The sequence below is a fragment of the Nelusetta ayraudi genome, unplaced genomic scaffold (genome assembly GCF_046127955.1).
Source record: "Nelusetta ayraudi isolate G7.1 ecotype Tasmania unplaced genomic scaffold, CSIRO-AGI_Nayr_v1 ptg000084l, whole genome shotgun sequence".
In the NCBI taxonomy this organism is placed as follows: Eukaryota; Metazoa; Chordata; class Actinopteri; order Tetraodontiformes; family Monacanthidae; genus Nelusetta; species Nelusetta ayraudi.
In genome coordinates, this window is record NW_027466134.1 from 2050505 (window position 1) to 2071082 (window position 20578).

General features: G+C 45.2%; 2 protein-coding genes across 3 annotated transcripts in view; one reads left to right on the forward strand and one right to left on the reverse strand.

Annotated features, from left to right (window-relative positions):
- The first annotated feature begins 40 nt into the window (after nucleotides 1-40).
- Nucleotides 41-3827, forward strand: LOC142900765 (trace amine-associated receptor 13c-like). The gene is made up of 2 exons (XM_076045271.1): nucleotides 41-173; nucleotides 3017-3827. Exons 1-2 carry the CDS (start codon nucleotides 148-150, stop codon nucleotides 3819-3821), a joined length of 831 nt encoding a protein of 276 aa, XP_075901386.1. The 5' UTR covers nucleotides 41-147; the 3' UTR covers nucleotides 3822-3827.
- Nucleotides 3828-5489: 1662 nt separating this feature from the next.
- fndc7b (fibronectin type III domain containing 7b) overlaps nucleotides 5490-20578 on the reverse strand; it is a 33561-nt gene continuing 18472 nt past the window's right edge. For both annotated transcript variants that reach the window (XM_076045502.1, XM_076045503.1), the window contains 26 exons: nucleotides 20199-20462; nucleotides 19472-19732; nucleotides 18610-18870; nucleotides 17995-18255; nucleotides 16971-17231; nucleotides 16589-16849; nucleotides 16171-16428; nucleotides 15699-15959; nucleotides 15019-15068; nucleotides 14684-14894; nucleotides 14334-14594; nucleotides 13901-14161; nucleotides 13495-13755; nucleotides 12737-12997; nucleotides 12036-12296; nucleotides 11531-11791; nucleotides 11018-11284; nucleotides 10584-10844; nucleotides 9901-10161; nucleotides 9377-9637; nucleotides 8503-8760; nucleotides 7982-8242; nucleotides 7320-7607; nucleotides 6857-7093; nucleotides 6458-6517; nucleotides 5490-6350 (listed from right to left, as the gene is read on the reverse strand). In XM_076045502.1, coding sequence (XP_075901617.1) covers nucleotides 6079-6350; nucleotides 6458-6517; nucleotides 6857-7093; nucleotides 7320-7607; nucleotides 7982-8242; nucleotides 8503-8760; nucleotides 9377-9637; nucleotides 9901-10161; nucleotides 10584-10844; nucleotides 11018-11284; nucleotides 11531-11791; nucleotides 12036-12296; nucleotides 12737-12997; nucleotides 13495-13755; nucleotides 13901-14161; nucleotides 14334-14594; nucleotides 14684-14894; nucleotides 15019-15068; nucleotides 15699-15959; nucleotides 16171-16428; nucleotides 16589-16849; nucleotides 16971-17231; nucleotides 17995-18255; nucleotides 18610-18870; nucleotides 19472-19732; nucleotides 20199-20462 — 6341 coding nt within the window. In that variant the 3' untranslated portion in view covers nucleotides 5490-6078. The remainder of the gene's footprint in view (nucleotides 6351-6457; nucleotides 6518-6856; nucleotides 7094-7319; nucleotides 7608-7981; nucleotides 8243-8502; nucleotides 8761-9376; nucleotides 9638-9900; nucleotides 10162-10583; nucleotides 10845-11017; nucleotides 11285-11530; nucleotides 11792-12035; nucleotides 12297-12736; nucleotides 12998-13494; nucleotides 13756-13900; nucleotides 14162-14333; nucleotides 14595-14683; nucleotides 14895-15018; nucleotides 15069-15698; nucleotides 15960-16170; nucleotides 16429-16588; nucleotides 16850-16970; nucleotides 17232-17994; nucleotides 18256-18609; nucleotides 18871-19471; nucleotides 19733-20198; nucleotides 20463-20578) is intronic.

The following is a 20578-nucleotide window of genomic DNA, read 5'->3' on the forward strand; positions in this document are numbered from 1 at the left end:
ATTTCTGATTGAATGCACAGCTAAACGAACATGTCAATATTTTTTCGTTGTGACCCAGAAATTGCCTCGTCAGAAGCGTTTGTTTGCCGGGTTTCTACGCGAAACTGACCCCGGACTCTTTCCGCTGTTGATCCACATGATGTCATTATGCCCAGGTGTTGCGGTGGCAGCAGGTTCGAAACGCGGCCATGTCTTCTCTCTCTCTCTCTCTCTCTCTCTCTCTCTCTCTCTCGAATGGCAATGTTGATATTTCAGTTCACTGTATTTTTTTATGTACTCTGAAAAAGAGAAAAAACATTTTAGCTAGCATTTCTGACATGTTGGGATTTTTTTTTTAGAATAGCTCCGTTTTGTGCTAAACTACGATAGAACGTTGGTTTCAGTGCGTTTCGGGCAGATTAAATGTTTGTTTTTTTGTACTTGGAAATGTCGTTTTTTTTCCCCCGGTTTTTTTCGGACATGTTGAGATTTTGCATGCAATAGGTCGGCCTCGTGCTAAGCTAAGATAGGGGCTCATTAAAGTATTTCGGGCTTTTAAATTATGTTTTTATTTTATTTTATTTTTTTCTCCTTGAATAAAAACAACATACTGTGTAGTAGTACGTTCATTTTTCTATTTACAAACATTTTTTTTAATTGTACCACTCCAAGTCATGCTAAATTATCATAGGGGGTCATTTTAATATGGTAAGGCTTTTTTTGACCCCAGAGAGCAGAAAAGCTCCAAGATAAAAAAAAAACAAACAAACAAACATGTAAACTGACAAATGACATGTTGATGTTCCCTTAATGAGGGATCAGACTGTTTGTTCCTCGAGTTAATGAGCCACGTTGCGGTGACTTTGTTCACACCTTTTCACATAATGTTGCGGCAAACATCAGGGGCATTCTTCCAATCAAAGGTGGAAGATGTCATCATACAGTTCCACTAATTACATAGTTGCGTGTTCAACACTTTAAACAAATTAGGTTGTTGTTGTCGTAGATGGAAAAACAAAGAGAAAAAGTATATCATATGGATTATATTTGGCCTTGCAATATGCACAAGTTGTCACTTTGTGTTTTTTGAGTTATATTTCTCGGCTTCTTTTAGATGTGAACTGCTGTTTATTAAATGCCTTTTACACCATCACTGTGACTGCTGTGCTTTCATAAAACAAACAAAGTATTTCAGACATGCATATATGTATCCCTCCTCAATTATTTTAACAAAGTGATTCAAACGGATTTTAAAATTTTCTTCTCAAGTTTCTATTGTGATATTGCACACACTATTTGCAGAAAGGGCAACAACAGTCTATCACAGCAACTTGTGGCATAGTCGTGGTGCACCTGTTTGTCTGTATATTATGTATACATAATATCCATTGTTGATTTCATCAGTTCTTCAGCAAATAGTGACACATTATGAACTTGCAAGGTGAAAGATTTTTTTGGTAGATGATGTGTGAGGGGTTTTTTCACTTGTGTTTTTTTGGGTTTTTTTTTTAACTTTTTTTTTTGCACACATCGTAAAATGAATGGCAGACAGACCATCTATTTCTTTTTCTTTTATTTATTTTTTTAAAGAAAAGAGCTGATAATATAAGACGTTGCTCCTGGCTGTTTTCTATTATAGAATGATCCAAAGAGAAAAAAAGGAACAAACTTGTGATTGATTATGGGCTAAACATGATTACATTTAATTGTTTCCATGATCCCAGCTGTCTTAGGGCGAAGGCAGGGGACACCCTGGACAAGTCGCCAGTTCATCGCAGGGCCACATAGAGACAAACAACCATTCACACTCACATGCACACCTACGGACAATTTAGAGTGTTCAATTTGACCTCACATGCATGTTTTTGGAGTGTGGGAGGAAGCCGGAGAGCCCGGAGAGAACCCACGCAGACACAGGGAGAACATGCAAACTCCACACAGAAAGGTCCCAGGTCCGGGCCCCGGAATCGAACCCACGACCTTCTTGCTGTGAGGCGCTAACCACTGCGCCACCGTGTCCCCTGCCTTCGCCCTAAGGCAGCTGGGATAGGCTCCAGCAGACCCCCGTGACCCTGAGCTCAGGACTAAGCGGGTATGGAAAATGAATTAATGAATGTTTCCATGATATAGAATAAATTCTAAAAAAATAAATAAATAAAATGAAGGAATAGAAATTAGTACATATTGTTGGGATTCCACTGAAATACACCTAGGATTCAATTTGAGAGGAAATTGGGAGAAAGAGAATGATACTCGACTCAGTGATGTAATACACATCTGATGAGAGCAGGGGGGGGGGGCACTCATGATATGGGAGGTGGGTGGGTGGATCGCAGCAAGAGAGACGAGAGGGGGGCGTCTTGAGAGACGAGGGAACTCAGGTTAAATATCTCCCCCCTAGCGCCAGTCGGAGGGCTGCTGCACCTCAGCAGCTCTTTGCCCTCCTCGGTCTGCGTCTCTGATAATGTTAGCATCGTCAGAGGCGGCTGAAGCCTGTGAGCAGCACCTGAACGTCTCCTGCAGGACCAGCCCTATCACTTTCACCACGACGCTTGTGCTGTGCACACTGATGTACTCCTCCGGTGTGCTCACTGTGATGCTCAACCTGTTGGTGGTTATCTCCATCTCTCACTTTAGGCAAACAGCCCCCTTTTTTTAAAAAAAAAGAAAAGAAATAATAATAATTGTGCTTGTGATATATTGTGAAGATTAGGTGCGTTTTAATGGCTGAAAATAATCATACTTAATGTCATTTTAGTGTGTTTGTTTGTTTTGTTGTTAATTGCGAATGTACAGTTTAAAAGAAGCCATAATAAGCATTAATGAAATACACAAATTTGTCTTTTTTTTATCATCTGAAATTAACCAAGTGACAGCCCTGTAGTCACACATGCATTTGTTGTCGTTGTGCTTTTTTCCCCCAGCCTTCTGAAAGTCTCTCACTGTCGATGCTGTTGCTCTCACTGTGATCTGAAGTGTGTTTCCTCCTCCTCCTCCTGAACAGGAAGCACTAATCCTTGTCTCTCCTAACCACCAGGCAGCTCCAAACTCCAACTAATCTCATCCTGCTCTCCCTGGCTGTGTCTGACCTCCTCGTGGGGGCTGTGGTGATGCCGCTCTCCGCGTTCATATTTCAGTCCTGCGTGACCCTGAGATACGTGTGCACGTTACAGATCCTGATCAGCCTCATCATCACCTCGGCCTCCATCGGCAACATGGTGCTCATCTCGGTGGACCGCTACTTGGCCATTTGTTTCCCCCTGCAGTACCCTCTGGTTTTGACCATGGGCAGGGTGAAAATTGGCGTGTTGCTCTGCTGGCTCATCTCCGTCGTCTACAACATCGTGATGATGACCGATCTGCTGTCCCCGTCTCATCTCTTGTCCAACCGATGCCCTCGCAAGTGCGAGTACCCCAAGAACTACGCGGCAGACATGGCTGATTTCGTCATCTCCTTGTTCATTCCTCTGACTGTGATCATTGTTCTTTACACAAGGGTGTTCGTGGTGGCCGTGTCGCAGGTGCGCATCTTGCGCTCCCAGGTGTCGGTCGCGCAAAGAAACACGGTGACGATCAAGAAATCCAACCTGAAAGCCGCCAGAACCCTCGGAATCGTCCTGATTGTGTTCATTTTAACCTTCTTTCCGTACTACATCCCCCAGTTGTTGGGCTCTGGCAGCGGTAGCTTTTTTTATGTGTTTCAACTGTGGCTCTTCTATAGCAACTCCACTGTTAATCCCATCATTTACGCCCTCCTCTACCCCTGGTTCAGAAAAGCCATCAGGATGATTGTCAGCCTGCAGATAGTGCGCTCACACTCTCGCGACTTGCTCTTCCTGTGATTTAGTTTAAAAAAAAATAATAATAATAATTTATTTGTCATTGTTGTTATTCCTTTGCAAGTTTGTTTAATGAGACAAACAAAATGTTCACAATCACGAATTGAATGTCAATTAGATTGTTAGTTAAAGCATTCATTTCATTTGTCAGTGTTAGTTGTGCATTTATTTTACACTTTGCTTCAGTGAAATGGAATAAATAAATCTACATCTAAATGTAAAATATAAACATAACATTTTTCTCTTGACTGTGCAAAGTGCTCCGCGACGCCTTTGGTTGTGATTTAGTGCTTTACAAATAAAAGTTGATTGATTGATTGATGAATTGAATTGAGAATAAAATTGTAAATTTGCCTCAGAAAACAATAATGCTGCTGTGTTTTATGTACAATTTTCCTTATGTCCTTGAAATGTCTTTTGTTGCCAGGTTATTCTTCACTCACTCACAAATCTTGTATTTATTCATTTAGAATGAACGCAGGAGTAAAATCCTTTTGAACGACATGAAAATCAAACACAACTGTTGTGCATTTGGATAAAACATATAGATAAAGACTGAAGTGATGAAAGGACACAGCTTTCAGATGCACGCTGTGATCAACCATCACTGAAGTTCCAAGGGCCAGGGTATATTTCATCACGTGTAACAGACAAATTTATTATCTTTAGTCAAGCAAAGATCATAATAATCTACTTCCTCTCTTATTGACTAAATTTGAGGAAACAGTTGTAGTTGCACTGTTTTAGTCCTCATTTTGTCCAATCACACGGCCAACAGGTCAGTTTAGAACTGGGCTAAACTTTAGACTGTCTGCCTTTGTTTGCTTTCCATATGAGTGAGGCAGCCTCCTCCCATTGGACAGATGCTCGGTGAGCATTAACTAGTATGTTCAAGTTAAGTTTTAGAAATTAAAGGTCCCAAATCAAGTACAATATGCCATATACCATTGTCTTTGGATCACAATACATTGTTTGCTGCATATTTGCTTGAAAAAGAAACATCTGCAAATGATCACATTGAAATGATAAGATAAGGCCTTTCTACAAGGCTTATTTATCTTCTTACATCTAGCTTTATTCTGAAATAATCACTGAGATCTGTTGTGATATTATGGCGTTATTGTTGTTATTATAACTCTAGTCACACTAGGGACTTTGATACTTACTGAAGTGAGAAACAAACCGTGAACAGATAATTGGTCATAGTGGAACTTCTATTCACACCTTAACTGATAATTATGACAACAGGGCATCTTCTGGGCCAAAGGTGTCGGGAAAACACACTTGTAATTACTTGTAAAGATGTCGTCATTCAGTCTCATTGATGGACAATGTAAAAAAACACAGATGTTTCGAATGAGGGTGAAACCAAAATAGAACACAACGTGTGCAAAAGATTGCAACCATTGAGCACTTCCAACACTTAAACACCTTCACTGGGTTATTTGATCCAAATGAAATGTGCCCACACCTCCCTGCTTGCATGGCTTGTTGTTTGGGTGGAATCTGCGATGATTAATACTGCATATGAACCCAATGACGTGTTCTACCGTAGCTTTTTTGTTTCTTATAATAGCAAAAAGTAACATAACAAATAACCATTGTGATTTTGAGAAAATGCAAACAGCTGAATTCAATCAAGAAAATAATTTGAAATGAAATTGACATGAAAATATATTTATTTCAGATCCTGACACAACACAGATATTCTGGTGAAAATGTTTACAGGATGGTTTAATATTCTCAAATTCTATAATTTACAGGATGGGTGGTGATAACTGTCAGATCACAGTACAAACAGTCACAGAATCATCAGGAAAATATTTAGCATGATTTTTAAATTGATGGCCAATAAATTTATAGAACTTTAACTCTCTGCTGCTACTCCTTTAACTTAAACAATCAAAAAGGAAAGTGCTATGAAGCTACCTTAAAAATAAAACCGTCTGAGCGTCAAACACGTCGATAAATATAATGTTGGAAATACTTTTTAGACAGCTATATGCCACAAGCTATAATACCAGCCAAAAATATGAGAATGTGCTAATAGCAATAATCCCTATCAAAGAATATTAAACCAAATCGTAATGTTTCCTCGTGTACAAGACGGCCAATTCGAAATCTTCCTAAAGGTCTTAGAGATTTACACCTGTTACATGTCTGTTATGGATTATATCGAGTGAAATCAAAACTGTTGGCAGCTCTGCTGAGTTCTGTGTGTTTGTCGTATGTTTTGTTTCACTGCTGTCTCTTTAGTTCTTTATGAGGACTCAGTGTTTCTGCAAATGGGTTGGGAGAAGTCGCTATTGTTCCCGGCGTACTTCGCCGCCACTCTCACGCAGTAGGTTGTCCAGGGTTTGAGTCCCGTCTCTGTGTAAAAATCACCTTGCACAACTCTCACTTGGGGCGCCTGATTGGTCGCTGTCTCCTCGATCACAAGCGCGTACTCCGCCGCGTCCATCACCGTCCTCCACTGGACCGAAATGGACAGGCCGCTCACTTTTACGACGAGCACTTCTGGTGTTTCCAGGTCTGTCAGAATGAAAAGCAACTGAGTTGAAATGTGTCTCACAGGAGAACAAAGGATTATAAATTGATGACATTCAGAACCATGTATTATATTTTATGCCGTGCCTTACCTTGGTCCAAGTGGTGGAACATTTGGGCAGCCCTTAAGTCTCTCTTTCTACGAGCTGGACCTGAGGAAGAAGAGCAACTTTAGTTTAAAATGCACGAGCTTTGATTAAAAAGAATAAAGAGAAATTGGTTAAGTTAATTTAAAAAAAAGAAGAAGATAGTATTGTAGTTAAATGTCAGATGTTGGAGCTCAGACAAACAACAGTTCTACATTCTGAAGCATCCTAATCTTGAAAGTTAAACTTTTACTTAAATATGAACAAAAACCTATACTTGTGTTTTTTCACAGATATTGACGTTTCTGTGGTTTTACGTGGGCCACGACAAAGACGATTTTCTGTTGCGACAGATAATAAAGTTTTTTTCTGGTTTATGCCCTGTTAAGTTGTCTCGTCTTTCACCTGTAATATCTCGGGTGGGGGCGCTCTCCCCCTGCCCATTGCTGGCCGTCAGTTCAGTGGTTGCAGGATCGAAGTCGCTCAGCTGGCAGGAGAGTCCTGCGGTGCTGCAAAGGCTGCTGCGTCCCGTCCCAGACACATTGTAGACGGTGTACATGGTGGCAAACACTGACGTATCCCAGGAAACCACCACGGCCTGTCCACTATTAGCGTATCGGACATTCTGCGGAGGACAAGGGGCTGCAAGGGAGAGAACGCAGAAGTTAATTAAGTAGATTGTGTGTTTTACCATAGTAGGAATGACAAATGGAGTGACAAAGGCTTCGTTGTGCTGATGCCTAAAGCAACTTTTACATTTGGAACGCTTGAAATTGGGAATATGGCTCTTTTGTACATTTGTACAGTGTGTAACTGACACTCATACCCGAACCCAAAGCCCCTCTACATCATCAGGGAGACTGGCTACCTGTGACTCCGGCGTAGGCGCTGGACGGCTCGCTGACTCCGGCCGAGTTCCTGGAGCGCACGGTCAGGTTGTAAGCTGTGCTGCAAGGCATCGGCAACTCATAGTAGGTGGTGGGCAGCCAGTAGGAGGAGACCTCCATCAGGGCCTGTGGGCTGTCCTGGATCCGACCGTGTACCTCCACCAGGTACTCCACGTCAGAACAGTTCACGCTCCCCCATGACGCCATGAGCCAGTGGTTCCGGCCAATCATCCGCGCCCGCACGCTGAGGGTGGTCGGAGCACACGGAGCTGCGGAGGGAAGATGACGAAGACTAAGATATCAAGTAGTTGGAAATTATATTTTAAACCTGGGAGGGTGAACAGGGGAGCCTGGACGTTCAAATCTGAGATTAATACCAAGCAATCAACAGCCTAACACGTTACATGAGGAAATAACACAATTTCAAAATAACTTTCTTTTCGATCTCATTTGGGTATTTTATTTTTTTATTTTTTATAAAGGGATTTTAAAATATCAATATTTTTAGAGAAAATGTTGGTCATTTATTTTTCAGACAAAACACACAATTCAATTAAATAATTCCAATAATTGATTTGCTAGACATGACAGAAAGTAGGGTGGCGTTTTAATTTCCAGCAGTGATGCTCAAATTCAAATTCACCTGCTCCGGCCTGAAGGGGGGCGCTGAACGAGCTGTTGCACGTGCCGTCGGAAGACTCCACGGAAAAGTTGTAAATGCCGCCACATTCCAGGCCTTCAATGACGCAGGACGGTTCGGTGCTGTCGCAGTAAAGCGGGCCTCCAGCCACGGGTTGGGCGCAGCCAAAGTATTTCACAGCACCCTCGCTGGCGTCCCACGACAGGACGGCAGAGTTGCTTTCACAGTCGAGGGCCACCGCCAGGTCCGAGGGCTCGCAGGGTACTGCGAGGGCAGAGGCAGAGGAGTTAACGGCAAACACTCCTCTATCCCAAGATCTTACAGATTTAAGGTTCCTTTAATTTAATTTTACCCACATACCAGAGAGATACAACATGGAACCAAAGTTTGTTGCCACTGATCTCCTCCACACAAAAATACAACTAAAATCAGCAGTGATGAACAGAAACGTGACCACTACCGTATCAGGGAAAATACACGGGGACCGAATTAACCTACGATGGTCTCGGCTAAAGTGTCTTTACCTGATCTGAAAGAGGAAACGCTGGGCTGGCTGGTGCACGTTTCTCCTCTCGCTGTCACGCTCAAGCTGTACGGTTGTCCGCAGTGCAGATCCGTCAGGGTGCAGTTGTTCTCCGTGCTGTTACAAGCAGCAACGTGTCCATCTCTCCCCGTGGCCGACAACAGATAGGACGTAGCCACCGGGGAGCGCCCCCACGTAACTGTGGCTCCGTTGTCGTCACATGAAGGCAGCACTGACACACTGTCTGGGACACAGGGCACTGAGAGAAACACAATGACCTTTAACATGTGTATGCCAACAGTTTTCAAAGAATTATGACAATAAGAAATAACTATACAATCATCTATTATTAAAGGTTGAGCGTGTAATATTTGGATATTTTGAGAAGAAACAGTGACATCAAGTGGTTACATTTTAGATTGCAGCTTTCACTCTCGAGCTTGCCAGGGGACTACAGTGGCCTGCAGACCCAAACCTGGGTACCTTCTTCTTTGTTGATTTATTTGAAGATGCAAACGTTCACCCTCATTACGAAACGTGCTGTCAGGCGGGTGGATTGTCCACACCAGGCTTCCTTAGAAATATGGCGCAGTAAGACGGCAGCGAACTGGGCGCAAGACCCTTGATCTATGTTCTTATATATAAAAAAATAACCATTCCAAGGGTAAGAAAACCAAATTACTTTTATTGTACTGCGAATATACACTTTTAGTAATGTATATTAGCTTTTACCAATATAAAAAATCATAAATCAAGCCAAATATTACACACTGGACCTTTAAGTAATCTATTATAACCTTAAAAAAATAAAAGCTTATAAAATGTCATTTTGGGCTGCAGATTCAATGACTTTTTTTTTTAACCTGTTTTCTAACCTGTGTTAATCTTGGCCGGTGGGCTCCTGAGGCTGCTGCACTTGTCAGAAGAAGCTGAGACGATGACGCTGTAATGCATCCCACAGCGGACGTCCTGCAGCAGGCAGGACGAGGTGGTGCTGTTGCAGCTGATCAGGGACTGGTCGTGTCCCTCGGCCGTGACCACGTAAAAAGGGGATTCCTCTGTCAGCTCCCACTCCACCAAGATGGTGTCGTTGTTGCATTGCGTCTCCACGTTGATGGACCTCAGAGCGCACGGACCTGCGGAGGAAAAGACGCATGGCAGAAACCGATGAAACAAAGAGATAAACCTAAACCAAGTTTAAATAGAAAAAAGGAAATATTAATATATGAATATAAAGTCAGAACAGATGATTACTTTTTTCCTGTTAAACATAAAGATCAGTGTCAGTGTAGTGGAGCATTTGGGTCAAACTAGTTTTACCACCCAGTACAGTGTTACTTTACTTATTTTTAACTCATTTTCACTCTTTTCACACCTTGCTCCCAAACCCCCCCCATACCTGTCTCAATCTCGAAGGTTTCGCTGTGATTGCTGCCGCAGTGCTGGTTGGCAGCCGTGACGCGGAAGGTGTAGGTTGTCCCGCATTTCAGATCCGGCACGTTGCAGGGAGAGGAAGCGCTGGAGCAGCTGGAGTTGTGACCTTCGGCCTCCTCGGCCAGCACCACATAGCTGCTGGCTCCATCAGAGAGATCCCACGTCACCCAGGCCGAGTTTGTCACACAGTCCAGGTGGCCGTGGGCGTTCCGGGGCACACAAGGAGCTGGAGGAGAGAAAAACACGGAGAGAAAAAGGACAGTTTTGTTTGCATTGTCAACAAAATGGTTTGACAGTCTTACAATATACTGTATGTAAATATACATACATATGTATACATACAAAATACCTAATCAAACCCTGCAGGAGGTACAGCAACACAAACCTGTCGCCACTAACTGGCAACCAACACATCTGATCATTTTCTAATTCTTCTTCCCCTGCACTCGGGGCTGCTGGAGTCCATCCCTGCTGCCTCTGAGGCGACGCCGGAGAAACATTACGGATAAGTGACTAGTTTATCGCAGGGCTACCCCAATACTACACTATTCAGTTGCCACTTAGATTACTGTGCACCTTTAAATTGTGGCAGCAAGTCACCATCACATCTCGTTTCAGATTCCACCAATGAACAAACAACCGCTTTACCTGTAGAGGTCTCCACCACGGCGCTGGGTTTGCCCTCACAGCCGCCTCTCACAGAGAGCACTGACACATTGTAGCTCCGCCCACATGGCAGATTTGCGATGGTGCAGGCGGTGCCGCTGTTGTTACAGTGGTGTCTGGCCCCTGTGTTGCTCACTGCTTCCACATAGAAGTATTCGGCATCGGGGTTGGCGGACCAGGACACGACCATGGCCCCGTCGGCACACTCAGCTTCCACATGCACATCCTGGGGTGCACAGGGCGCTGAGGAGGACAGGTAGAGAGGGAGGGGGGAAGAAAACAGGACGGCAGATTAGTAATAGTGCAGCCTTAAGGTTTCAAAAACACAATAGGAAGGTTTTCTTCTTTCCAGGTGAGAGATGAGCAAAAAAAACAGTGATATTGACAGCTTTCAGAAACAAACGTGCTGACCATACCTGTCTTGACGTAAGCCATGTCGCTCACCGCGCTGGAGCAGGACTCATCCACGGCGAACACGCTCACGCTGTAGGTCTGTCCACACCGCAGGTCGCTCAGATCGCAGTGGGTCAGGGTGTTGTTACACTCCACGCGGTGGCCTCCGTCCTGGGACGAGACGCCGACTGAGCGGTAGAAGAGCGCTCCGCTGGCTCGCTCCCAGGTCACCGCCGCAGAATTTGAGTTGCAGCGGAGGGACGCCTTGACGTTGGTGGGCTTGCAGGGCACTGCCAAACAAAAAGGACGGCAGAAGAATTTTCAAGGTTAAGCGTGTAAGATTTGGAGATTTTGAAGAAGAAACAGCGACATCAAGTGGGTATATTTCAGATTGCAGCTCCTTTCACTATCGCTCCCCCTCCTGAGCTTGCCAGTGAACTGGCAGGGTGGCCTGCATACGCAAACCTGGACACCTCGTGCAACTTCTTCTTTGTTGGTTTATTTGAAGAAGTGGAGTATTTGAAGAAGTGCAGTACCTGACTGCAGGTTGAGGAATGCGCGGCTGTTGTCACACCGCCCATCCAGAGCCGTCACCGTCATGTTGTACAGCTGGCCACAGTGCATGCTGGGTATCTGGCAGCTTGTCGCCGTGCTGTTACACGTGGCTCTGTGGCCGTCTGGCCCGTGAGCTTGCACCAGGTAGGAGGACACTCCCTGCTCCTCCTCCTCCCATGACACCACCCCTGTGTCATTCTCACACACCATCTCTGCTGTCACCTGTGCTGGCACGCACGGGACTGCAGACAAAGAGATGCAGTTTCATTTAGTTTAATGTACCTTATGTACAGCACTGCAAGATTATTACCAATAAATCTATGTATACACTATCTGACAAGTTAGTTAATCGCAATTAGTCAGTAACCAAAAACTTTTAAACTGTAGTATGTATGTATGTATGTATATATACGAATACATATATGTCTGTGTGCATACGTACACACATACATATTTAGATGTATACATGTGTATTTTTCTTTTTACCTGTGTTAATTTCCACTGGAGAGCTTCCAGCGCTGCTGCATGTTCCATCTGAGGCGTGAACCATGATGGAGTAATTCTGGCCGCACAGCAAGTCCTCGAACAGACACGTCGTCTCGCTGCTGTTGCACGTGGAGTCATAGCCGCCGTTGCCCTGGGCAACCGCGGCGTACGACGATGCCCCTTTGCTGGGCTCCCAAGAGACGGCCACGGCGCCCGACTCACACACAACCTGGGCTTCGACGTGCTGCGGTACACACGGGACTGCACACACATAGCACGTTTAGAACAAGACAGGCTTCCTGATTGGGATTTTGCTCAATCGTCACTGAAGAAAATGATCAAACACCGCTACTGAAGGTTTCCCCAATAGTATTAGTTTTCCATCTGGTCATATAGAAAATGGCAAAATAAAATTAAGCTCTTGTAGTATATCATAAACAGTGTAGCAGGACCAGCTGTGCAAAATGTCTTTTAGAAAAAAAATTAAGACATAAAACATGAACCACTTTGCACTGACACAATATATTTTAGCTTACTCTTACTGGATATGCAAAAAACATTTATATATGTCAATTTCTTTTATGTTAAGCTGGAAAAATTAAATTGAAGGAAAAAAATGCAACATTGACCAAATAGCAGGTTGTGCACTGAACATTTCAGTGATCTAAGAAATGCTTGATCTCTCCGGCCGTCTTCTTCACCTGCTTTCATCTGCGTGACGGCGCTGTGGGAGACGTTGCACACGCTGTTGACGGCGGTGACGCTGATGTTGTAGGTGAAGCCGCACATGAGCTCCGTGAGGACACACGACTGGGACTCGGTCTGGCAACCACACTCGTGCTCCTCCACGCCCCTGGCTCGGACGCTGTAGAAATGGGCCCCCCTGCTGGCCGTCCAGTGGATGTGGGCGACGCCGGTGGAACAGTCCAGCGTGGGCTCCACATCCACAGGGGAGCAAGGCACTGAGGGGAGCAAAGAGGAAGTTGAGAAGGAAATCATTCATCTCTGTATTCATCTCTGTCAGCGAACATGCAGTGTGAAAAGTCAATGTTATTATGTTTGATTCCATTTAAATTAAAATTAAATTACTTTTTTTTTTCCTGCAACATTTAAAGCTAAATTATATGAACAAATACTCTACTCGTACTTGCTGATACTAATTGCATCTCAATGTATATGAGAATATTCTTAAATGTGTGTTTGTACTGCAGTGAAACCCCATGTTCTAGAAAAACATGCTGAGCAATGTTGATCAAATCAGAATATCTGTGAAAACATAATTTATTTATTTTTTAGTTACTTATTAGTTTACTTATTAAGTACTCAGTATCGGTGAGTACTGAACTGCAAGTACTTGTACTCGACTCATTCCTCTGTATCACTATCGATGCAATCCTAGTTCTCAGTATTACAGGGTCATTTCTACCACATGATGTTGCATTGTATGGCGAAAGCTCACCTGAATCCATCTGCAGGCTGCTGCTCGGAGGGCTGCTGCACTTCCCATCTGAGGCCACCACAGTCAGGTTATACATTTGTCCACACTGGAGCTCCAGCAGCTCACAGTTGGTGAAGTTTGAACTGCAGGTAGAGACATGACCACTAGGGGACAGGGCTGTGGCTGTGTAGTTCAGGGCCCCCTCAGAATGCATCCAGTCCAGCAGGGCTGAGTTGGTAAAACAGTCCAAAACTCCAGTGCCAATGTTTGGTGTGCACGGAACTGTGGGCGAAGGAAGTAAAAAGTAAAAAGTTGTTTTTCTCTGTACCCAAAATGTTCTGAACAGTGACAGTTACTCCCCACCTCTGGCAGTTTGATGAGGTGACATCACTTTGTAACACAACAGAGATGGGCTGGGTGCTTTTACCTGAGTGGAAAGTCGTCGCTTGGCTGGGTAAACTGGAGCAGATATCGTCCTCCGCCACGACCTGGACGCTGTAGGACTGGCCGCAAGTCAGGTTGGTCAACGTGCACGTCAGGCCAGCGCTCTCGCACAGGGACGTGGCTCCTTGCAAGCTCTGAGCGGTTACTTTGTAGGACAGAGCGCCATCGCTGGCGCTCCACGACACGACGGCCCGGTTGTTGGCGCAGTCCATCTCCACAACCACATCGGTGGGGACGCACGGCACTGGGGTGAAAACAGAATAAATAGAAGAAGAAAAAAACTGAATGTTAAACGTGTGAAATCAAAACACGATTAATCGCAGTTAACTTTGGCCCTTCAGTGAATAATTGCGATTAAACAAATGAATCGTTTGACAGCCTCATATAAAGTGTTTGACCAACTGCGAGAGTCTAACCTGACTGCAGAGAGTCGGCCTGGCTGGGCTCGGAGTTACACTGCTCGTTGGAGGCCACCACCGTCACCGTGGAGTTCTGCCCGCACTGGATGTTGGGCATCCCGCACTGCTCGCTGTCGGACCAGCAGCTGGCCGACTGGCCGTCTTCCTGCGTCACCGTGGCCGTGTAGAACTCGGCCCCGGCCGAGCCGCTCCACGACACCACGGCGATGTTGGACAGGCAGTTCATGAAGCTGCGAACGTCGGTGGGAGGGCACGGCTCTGGGAGAAGAGGAGGAGACGGGATTTAAATGACCCAGGAAATGAAATTGAAATGTGACGTCACAATGGGATTCGGAATAGAAATCCACCTGGCATAAGCCTTGACGGAAGACTGGGTTGGCTTGTGCACACAGAATCCACTGCCTGGACCGACAGGAAGTACTCCTGGCCACAGAGGAACTCAGCAATGAAAGCCCAGGTCTCATTGGTGCCGAGCTGCACTTTGTGCCCACTGCTGCTCTCAGCCGTCACAGTGTAAAACTCTGCCGTCTCACTGGCATTCCAGGTTAGAGATCCCACCTAGAAGGAAATCACATGGATGCTTTTGTTTCAGTTCATGGAAAAGGAGAATGTATGAACTAAGCACGAAATGACTGATTTTTTAATTTTTTTTTTTGAAAAGCTGTAAGAATCTTTTTTTCACCTTCATGGTGCAGTTCAGAGACGACTGCAAGTTCTGAGGAACACAGGGTGCTGAAATGAGAAGATGTAAATTAATCATTGATTATGATACATATGAGTTATGTATGGTTAATACTACCAATCCTAATGCTTTGTCTAATGAACAAAAAAGAAACCATAATGAATTGATTTATTTAGTAAAATCGTTCTATGGAGCTTCAAGTTGAAATTTCAGGAAAGAACGTAGCAGGTATTTGCTTTAGAGGAATCATGTCCTCTGAAACATTGTTTTTCAACCACTGTGCCATGGCACACTCGTGAGCCGTGAGATTATAATCAGGTGCACAGTGAAAAATAAAAAAATATATATCCAATTTCACTTCATTGGTCTAAAAAAACAAACCAAAACATTGCATTGTTGAGTGACTGTGCTTCAAAAGGATCCTCCCTGGATATCAGCTTTGCGTGCATCTAAACAGGCCCAGGGTTCACACTGAGTGAATATAAAAAAAGACTATATTGTCATTATTATTCTAAAAAAAAATTCACTTTATAATAAAGGTTGGTGGTTTGCCATGGGATTTTTTTCAATGTAAAAAAATGTAGCCCTGGTTGAAAGAAAGGTTGAAAAAAAGGTTGAAAAGCACTCCTCTACAGGCCCTATTCAAACTCCAGTGTGTAGTTGTGTCGCAGTGATTTTACCCATTCGTATGGAGGTGCTGTTGCTGGGCGCGCTGCCGCACATGTAGTCGTTGGCGACCACCTGAACCGTGTAGCTCTCGCCGCAGTGCAGGTCGTCCCACGTGCAGACGGTGTCGTTGGTGTTGCACATGTGGGTGTGGCCGTCCTGCGCCACCGCGATGGCGGTGTAGTATTCGGCGCCGTCGCTCCGGGCCCAACTGACCGTGCCCACGTTGTTCTCACACTGCGTGACGCTCTGCACGTGCAGCGGCACGCAGGGGCCTGAAGGGGGAGTCGCATCATAAAGCATCTACCACGTAGGTGTCAAACTCTGTATATAATATAATATAATATATATAATGTATGATATGATGACATGTCTGCGTTTCCATTACCCGTAGGAGGAGATGGAATAATCAAAGGGAAAAATACAACAACAATCCTGGACTGCAAACAAACGCAAACAAACAAAAGAACCGAGTCGCGCTCTCACCCGTTTTGAACTCTTCCGGCAGGCTGCTGGCGCTGTCGCACCTGTCGTCCTGGGCCACCAGGGTGAAGGTGAACAGCTGTCCGCAGGGCAGCTCCGCCTCCGCCGTCGTCTCGTTGGTCTGGAAGGACGTGACGTAGCCCAGGTCGCCCAAGGCGGTCACCGTGTAGACCGACGCCCCCTCTGCTGCCGCCCAGTCCAGCACCACCGTCTCGTTGTCGCACGAGCCGCTGACTGTGAGGCCCGCTGGCTGGCAGGGTCCTGGCGGCAGACCAGAACAGAGTGGGGGGTTTGATGCGATGGATGAACAAATTGAAATGCTGTCGCACTAAACAGCGCGGTCAATCTTGTTTTGCAAGTAATTTGTGAAGGTCAACTCCATTGAAATGAAAGGAAAGTGACATTGACATTGTTCTCTGACCTGTCTGCACCTCCACGGGGCTGCTGACTTCACTGTAGCACATGTTGCTGTACGCAGTGACAGACAGCAAGTACGTTGCGCCGCACTGCAAGTTGGAGAACTCGCACGTCGAGTTGGTGGAGTTGCAGTGCAGACTCATTCCACTCCTGCAGGTGGCAGTAGCCACGTAAAGCTCCACGCCTTCCACTGCCTCCCAGTGCATAGCGGCCGCATTGGTGCCGCACTGCACGTCGGCTCCGACACGTCGGGGCTCACAGGGCCCTGACAAAATGTTTTGTTGGACAAGAGAAATAAAAAGAACGTATATTTAATTACGGCGCTGGCGTTCTCACGCAGTTCAAGTTCAGATTCACTCAACTCCAACTGCTTCTGCAGAACTTACGAGTGCCGAAGGAGACGTTTGCGCGTGTCTCGGTGTTGCAGCTCCCGCTGATGGTTGTCAGGCTGACATGGTACGTCTGGCCACAGCTGAGCTCTGTCAAGTCGCACCACTCATCCTCCGTCTCGCACGAGAACGTGTCGCCGTCCGCTCCAGCAGCTGTCACCACGTAAGAGTCGGCGCCCCTGGCTGAGCTCCACGACACCCGGGCCGAGTTATTACTGCAATCCAGAGCAGCGGCTACATCGCCAGCCACGCAGGGAGCTAAGACACAGAAGACATACAGGGCACAGATTAGTAAATAGTCACACCTTCAAGATCCTCAGGAAGTCAAACAAACAGATTTCAGAGAGAAGAAGCAACAAGTTCACTCAAGGGTTCAGTCCAAAAACGCCAGTGGTCGGAGAAAAAGTCTATTTTTACCTATATGTTGTTTGAAATGCTGCTTCATAAGGTTAAAGAAAAAGTTGAAATTCTGTAAAATGTTAAAACTCTACTGAAAATCTAAAAAGAAATCATGAAATTAAATGTTAAATGCTTTTTCTGTTGATTATTCTTTAATCCATTTAAAAGACACAAGCACTCAGCTCATATTAAATGCAATGTATGTAATCAAATGTTGAATTAAAACGCTGCCATTTAATTAAGATTAATTTAAAATGCTTAATTAAAATGTTAACTTTGGGTTTTTTTGTCCGTCATGGCTGCAACCGAATAAAAAAATAAAGCTGATTGATTTGGAAATTTCAGTTGTCCTTGTGTCCTTTGGAATTAAACTAGAAGAGGACTTGACAACAATAATGGTCTTTTTATCAAAGAAAGTTACAGCGCAAAAATAAAAATCAGGTTGACACACTGCCATGGAACTAGCAGGTCAAGACAAGATTGCCCTCTGCTTTGAGGGCAACTTCACTTCAAAGAAAATAAAGCAAAGCCTTAAAAGTTCTTCCTCCTGACCAATGACAGTTATGATGTTGGATTACGGTTTTATCTTAATCCCAAACAGTCGCACAAAGGTGGTGCGTACCCGAGACGAGCAGGACAGTCGTGGAGAGGCTGCTGTTGAGGGTCTCCCCGATGGCGACCACGTTGGTGTAGTAAGTGACTCCGCAGTGGAGCCCCTCCACGCTGCAGAAGGTGTCGTTGCTGTAGCAGGACAGGGAGTGGCCGTCACGTCCCGCCAGAAGCACCTCGTAGGCCACGGCCCCGAAACTGGCCTCCCACGTCACCGAGCCCAGGTTGCTGTCACACTGCACGCTGGCCTGCACGTTGTTGGGCGGGCAGGGCTCTGACGGCAGAACAAGGACGTGAGAGAGGAAAGAGAGTGGCGGTCGCTGGATGAATGGCTTTATTGTACAACGGTGGACAAAAGTTTTGGGACACCTACATTAATGTTGTATGTATGACTGTACTGTGCTAAGAATTAGGGGTCGGATCCACAAAGTGATTGACCTTCTAATCTAATTGTTACATTAAACAAACACAACAAATTAAACAACAATTAAAAGAATCAATCAGACAATGGCAAAGCTGGTAAAAAAAATCCTGATACTTTCACCGGTACCAACAATGTTGTCGGTACTGATGAAAGTATCGGGGCAGAGCCAAGATTCGTCATCCACATGCGTCTCCCCTTTCTCACCTGTCATTATTGCGACCGACTGGGTGGAGGTGGACACGTCCTGGCACACGTGATTGCTCGCCGTGACGTTGATGGTGTACACTTGCCCGCACGCCATGTTGTACAGGGCGCAGTAGGTGTCGTTGGTGGCGCAGGAGACGGTCACGCCCTGCTCTGTCATTCCCTTCACTGTGTAGCGTTCGGCACCAGCCGTCATGTCCCACAGCACCTGGCCAATGCTCAGGCTGTACTGGGTGGTGATGTGCTCCGGTATGCAAGGCTCTGAAGAAATGATGGAGGCGACATTTCATCATGGTTGTTGATATAGCAAGGAAATAAATGCGCACTGCCCTGCGTGATACTACGGCACTGCTGTATGTCTTTATTTTAAAAGTGACAACGAGGGCAACCCAATCTGCAATGCATGGACATCGATTTTAAATTGCATTCTTAAGATATGTAGCGTGTGTATTAACTTAGAATTGGAATTATTAGCACTTATTATAATCAATTATTTGCACATTGACACTATAATCCAGTATTTCTCTACTGGTGGGTCTGTCTGATTGGGTTGCAGCTTTGTGGGCAGTTTCCTTTATTTTGTTTCATTTTTTCAAAGGGATTTTAAAATATGAATACTGTATTTATAGAGAAAACGTCGGGCATTTATTTTGAAGGACACAATTCAATGAAATAATTTCAATATCAGTGGGTCACGACTTCATGATCAGGACAATAATGTGGCTCCAGAGACTTCACCAGTTGAGAACCACTGATTTAGAAAATAAACAAGTTACATTACTTTGGTACAAACTGACTCAATTATCAAGCAGTGGGAGACGTCGAGTGAGATTTCAACTCTTGGACGGGTGGTGTCTATTACCAGTGAGCAGCTCCTCTGCCATGCTGGTGACACTGCTGCAGGTGTGTCCCACGGCTCTGACGGAGACGGAGTAGCGCCGTCCACACAGCAGACCCTCCAAACCACAGTGGGAGCCGTTGGTCTCACAGGTGACGTTGTGGCCCAATGCGTTGGTCGCCACGATTTCGTAGAGCAAAGCTCCGTCGCTGGGCTGCCAGTCCACCAGCGCCACCTGGCTGTAGCAGTCCACCTCCGCCTTGATATTCCTCGCTTTGCAGGGGACTGAGAGGATGGGGAGCAATTGCAGAGACTTGAAACACACTTGCTGTCGTAACAAAGGAAGGCTTATTCATAGGACACAGCCAATGTGTTTCAACACGGAAGGTATATAAGATTTTCTGCAGGGGGCCTGAAACAGCGGGCTAAGAATGCGAGTGTCATAAGATCAATTCTTTTGGATTATTCATCCTGCAAGGCTGCTTCACTGAATTCCAAGTTTAAAAATTAAAAGTATTTAAATAAATTAATATATATCATAATAATTAATACATTAAAAAAAGGAGGCAAGACCATAATCTAATAAATGCTCTTCATGAAGTATATTAAGTAGATTTTTAACAGATTATAATTTTTTTATCTTTACTGAATGTTGTAGAATGAAAATCATTTTTGCAATAACGCTTGATCGAGAAAGCTGACATGAGGTCGAGAAAGACACACTGGTCCACTATGCACCCGGCCGTCCTACCTGAGGGCGTGTGTACTTGGTAAGAGGGCGGGCTGTCGCAGTATCCATCGGAGGAGGCCACAGTGACGTGGTAGATCTGGCCGCAGCCGATCCCCGCCACGCTGCACCAGCCCTGGCCCATGGCCTGGCAGGTCGTCGTCTGGCCGCTGCTGTCCTGCACCGTCGCCACGTAGGAGTCGGCCCCCGAACTCTCCGACCAGGACACCACCAGAGAGTTGGCCTCGCACTCCACCACTGAGCTCACGTTCTCAGGGGTGCACGGCACTGATGGGGGTGAGGTATATTAGAGGTGAATGAAATTAATAAATTAATTGATAAAACAGTCTTTCACACATCATACAGGTCTGTATTACTTGTAATTTAAATACATTTTTCCACTT

Coding starts and splice junctions, on each gene's coding strand:
- LOC142900765 (XM_076045271.1), top strand. CDS start 148: ATGCCCAGGTGTTGCGGTGGCAGCAG. Junction 174..3,016: donor AGGTGTTGCGGTGGCAGCAG/GTTCGAAACGCG, acceptor CCTAACCACCAG/GCAGCTCCAAACTCCAACTA.